The 3,840-nt window shown below is 34.7% G+C and overlaps 1 protein-coding gene across 1 annotated transcript; it reads right to left on the reverse strand.

The window, feature by feature from the left end:
* Positions 1-958: 958 nt before the first annotated feature.
* LOC114535755 lies at positions 959-3,441 on the reverse strand. Its single transcript, XM_028557063.1, has 6 exons — positions 3,178-3,441; positions 2,446-2,681; positions 2,154-2,187; positions 1,985-2,039; positions 1,755-1,890; positions 959-1,642 (listed from the first exon to the last, which is right to left on the reverse strand). Exons 1-6 carry the CDS (start codon positions 3,341-3,343, stop codon positions 1,115-1,117), a joined length of 1,155 nt encoding a protein of 384 aa, XP_028412864.1. The 5' UTR covers positions 3,344-3,441; the 3' UTR covers positions 959-1,114.
* Positions 3,442-3,840: the final 399 nt, after the last annotated feature.

Consider the following 3,840-nt stretch of genomic DNA (forward strand, 5'->3'; position numbering starts at 1 on the left):
CACAGGTGTCTAATTCCATGATTTTGCTCTATAGTATAACAAAAGCTTTGTTCCAGATAATTAGTTTTTGGCGTTGTAACATGAACTCTAGAGTTCTAGGAGAGCATCTATATAAGTTTATATTCAGTGGTTTCATTAATTAACGCTTTTAATTAGAACATTTTTAGTTCATTATCATATATGCATAGCTCATTAGTGCATTACATTTTGTGTAGACTGCATGAAGACACGCGAACAGATAAAACCGATCATGATTATTTTAATATTTTCATCAAGAACATAACGATGAAACTACATGTATTTTCAATGCTGGGAAGAGCCGTAAATAACGATATTCTATAATGTAGAGTTCTTCAAACGCTCTAAAATACCAGCCGACCGTCTTTATACTGAAATACAACAGGAGCGGTTTGGCCGTTCTTCATATTTTGGGTATATTTCGAGAAGTATTTATATAATTTTGAACTCGAAAATGATAATCGTTAGTAGATTTTCTATCGATGTAAGATGAAAATGAAAGATCCTCTGGGTTTAGTGTTTATAGTTTACAGCAGGACTAATGCTTGAAGAAGCATCTGCTCAAAAGAAAAGGTAAATTAAATCAGTTCATTCTGTAGCTTTTATTTATTCATTGATTATTTTACTTTTTCCATTCTGAATACAACGCTAACAGCGAGCATTCAGCTTCGAGATGAACCACAAATGATTTTATAAATATCGATTTCAAAAGAACAATGAAGGTGCATGATGCGTATATATAGAGCTATTCTAATGGTTCTGAGGGTCTTAATTTCGAGTGGAATTATGATGGAAAAATCAACTGTTCCTGACTTGAATTTGAAGTGTGTATAATTCCACTCGAAATTAAGACCCTCAGATCCATTAGAATTTACCTACATCGAGTGAAGTGCCAAAAATCATATAAAGAAATATGCTCAATCACCATTATCTACTTGTTTCAAAGTTATTAAACTCAAAGACTTTATTCCTGATGACATTGTCTGAATACCTGAAATTAACATGCTAGTGATACTACATTATTTTCCAAGGCATCTATATGAATATAATGTCACTGTTTAGGGTACGTAATGGATCTGAAATGCGTGAATCATTTTCACTGCACTAATATGTATCCAAATGCTAGAATGTTTTCAAGCCGCCTATTATATTCACCACAGGCTAGATTTACTTTTTGGTGAAAACCGTGGTGGCTAACACCAAAACCAATCCAGGAGTCGGGGCTTTTACAGTCGTCTTGGTTGTTGGCGATCAGCCCGATTCGGGCTTTAATGTCGAAATGCGGACCGTGCCAGGGAGAAATTTCGTTTAGAATATTAAAACCCTGAAGGTTGCAGTTTTCTTGCAAGGAAGAGTCCGCGATCAAAGACTTCCAAATACTTTTCTCAGCGGATGTGTTTCGATACTGTCCGTCTGCGATCAAATTGTACAACGAATGTGCTTTGTATTCGATCACCATCCATCTTCTGTCGCCGTTAACGGTCATGCCAAGACATATTTTCTTAAAAGGAGTGTTCCAGTAAGAAGCCAGTTTACTTTCTTTCTCTGTAAGTCCTTCAAGTCCATCTTCAACTGCATAACTTTCTTTGTTTGTCCACAAAGACGATTTATAGAAGAAATTTGGCTATGAAAAAAATGTTTAATCAGGCAGCGATTCTAAGTACTAGAATTATTTTGATTCTTTCTTAAACGAGAATATGATTGATTCGAGATGGTCATAATGTGGTCAAAATTACCTTATTTCCATCCACTTTCAACACTAGTGTCCAGCCTCCAGCTCCACAACCTGGGATATCTGTCATGTGACAATATGCCTTATATGGTGTCGAGGAACTGTTCAACTGCAGGGTGTAAGCACCATCGGGCAAAGACCTAGATTAAATGAAAAATTTCAATTCAGATGCTTTCCAGCAAAAATGCAGACAAGAAAACAATCTCGAACTTGTGTGATGTAAATCAAACTTACGGTTTGTTGAGTAGCAAGTCTTTGCAAGATGAAACTAAATAGCACTGTTTTAATGCTAAATTGAAAATGATAAAACTGGTTATGCTGCCCCGAAAAAAATTTCATAAATTAAAAATTCCGTATGAAAGTAATTGCACTCTATGATTATTTGCATTCTTAGGAGTCATACCTGAGGAGTATATCTGACCAGGCTCTGTGCAAGTCTGAAAGAGAACATCAATGCAATATGTAGTTATTATGTATAATTCGGTAATTATTTTACGCGAATACACGTATTGGATATAAAAAATAGATAAAAGTATTGTTTACCAAAACCCGTCCACTGTATATAGTCTGTTTCAATGACGAACATATCAATTCTCTTTCTCCATAAGTGCACGTTTTAATTATAATGAAATATTAATAAGGTTTCAGCATTTGTACATGTAATTATTAAGATTGTTGAAATTTCATATACTTACCTTAGTCCTATTTGGATTTTTCAGTTCGTAGTAATCAAAGTCTTTGTGATGATGAAAATCTTTTTCGGGCATTTCTGAAGCAATATCCCGGAGGAATTCACAATTGTTCTCTGAGTTTGAGCATTTTTTGAAATTAGTAGATCTACACGCTTCGTTATCACGGGCACAAAAGTAAATGCATTCTACTCCCGTTCCTGCGTGGACTTTTTCTATCACTTCGCTGTTCAAACGACGACCTTTGGAATGGTGAAATTAGGTAAAAGGTAAATAACAGGTAAATGCATTATACAGCAAGCGCAAAATTGTTGATTTTTTTGATCGGAACTTCTTCTAGCGAGAAAGGACGTAATTAACACATGGTTAAATATTAATGAAGGTGTCTTACTAATGCGAGTGTTTGACAAGTAAATAACTAGAAATGCATTGGTGAAGAACCCTCTCACTTATTTGAACAAATTAATATGTATTTCAAAAACTGAAAGGTCATATTGAAACCGCTGTTTAGTCAACAAATGTGACGCGAATATTCAGTTGGTTTTTTTTCTGAAATAGTGAAACATGTTAGCTAATAATTTCTTGACTACGCTTACGCAGTAATGTCCCAGCAAGATGTGCTTCCACACAGCGATTTTCTTTGTGCAAGTCACTTATAATTTGATGCACAGATATAACTGCATATGTTGTTAGCAATGTGAAAGAATAACTTTAAGATATTAATTTTTCAATACGCACCTTCATTTGGTCCTTGAAAGCAAAAATCAAGACAATATCCAATAGTTTGAAGATTCAGGAATATCAGCAACGAAAGACTGACTTTGACGAAGGCACAAAGCAAACGTCTTGGTTGCAAAATCAATTCCACTGGTTGTTTTTGTTGGACAAGCGACATGTTTACCATCAGTCGAAACCTCTTATCTTACTTCAATTCGATATTTCTTATCCACCTCAATATTCTATAAAGAGGCAACTCAACTCCAACAGAAAGACCTATTCGGACACCCGTTCTGCCTGTCTGACAAAAAGGGCGAAGACTTGTTAATGTGATGTATATTCATCATTAAATATGCACGACGCTTTTTTTCAAATCATCATAATTGCCAACATATGCCACTTTCATTTGCCATGATATATGTTGACAAACTGTATTGCATTTAGTAGGATGCTTTGAATGAAACGTGGAATATAGCGAACTTAAGCTTGCGAAAAAAGAACACAAAAAGAAACAGAAACTTAAAAACTCATTTGTTAGTGAACCGTTAAGAAACTACTTTAAAAACCCATTGATAGTATGATCAGCCTGACAATTTGGTCCTGTTATGGAAATTTTATTTAGTTTCATTGTTCGTAAACACATTAATTTCTTTCAGCAAAAAAGCTGAATATTTACAAAATAGG

Source organism: Dendronephthya gigantea, unplaced genomic scaffold (assembly GCF_004324835.1).
Source record: "Dendronephthya gigantea isolate DGI-Jeju-01 unplaced genomic scaffold, DenGig_1.0 000123F, whole genome shotgun sequence".
In the NCBI taxonomy this organism is placed as follows: Eukaryota; Metazoa; Cnidaria; class Anthozoa; order Malacalcyonacea; family Nephtheidae; genus Dendronephthya; species Dendronephthya gigantea.

Bases quoted from the DNA above. Each gene is read 5' to 3' on its own strand.
- LOC114535755 (XM_028557063.1), bottom strand. From the start codon at position 3,343: ATGGTAAACATGTCGCTTGTCCAACAAAAACAACCAGTGGAATTGATT. The intron at 2,682-3,177 runs GTGCGTATTGAA...ACCATTCCAAAG, and splicing joins CTTTCAAGGACCAAATGAAG to GTCGTCGTTTGAACAGCGAA. The intron at 1,643-1,754 runs GTAATTTTGACC...TTTTTTTCATAG, and splicing joins TGAAAGTGGATGGAAATAAG to CCAAATTTCTTCTATAAATC.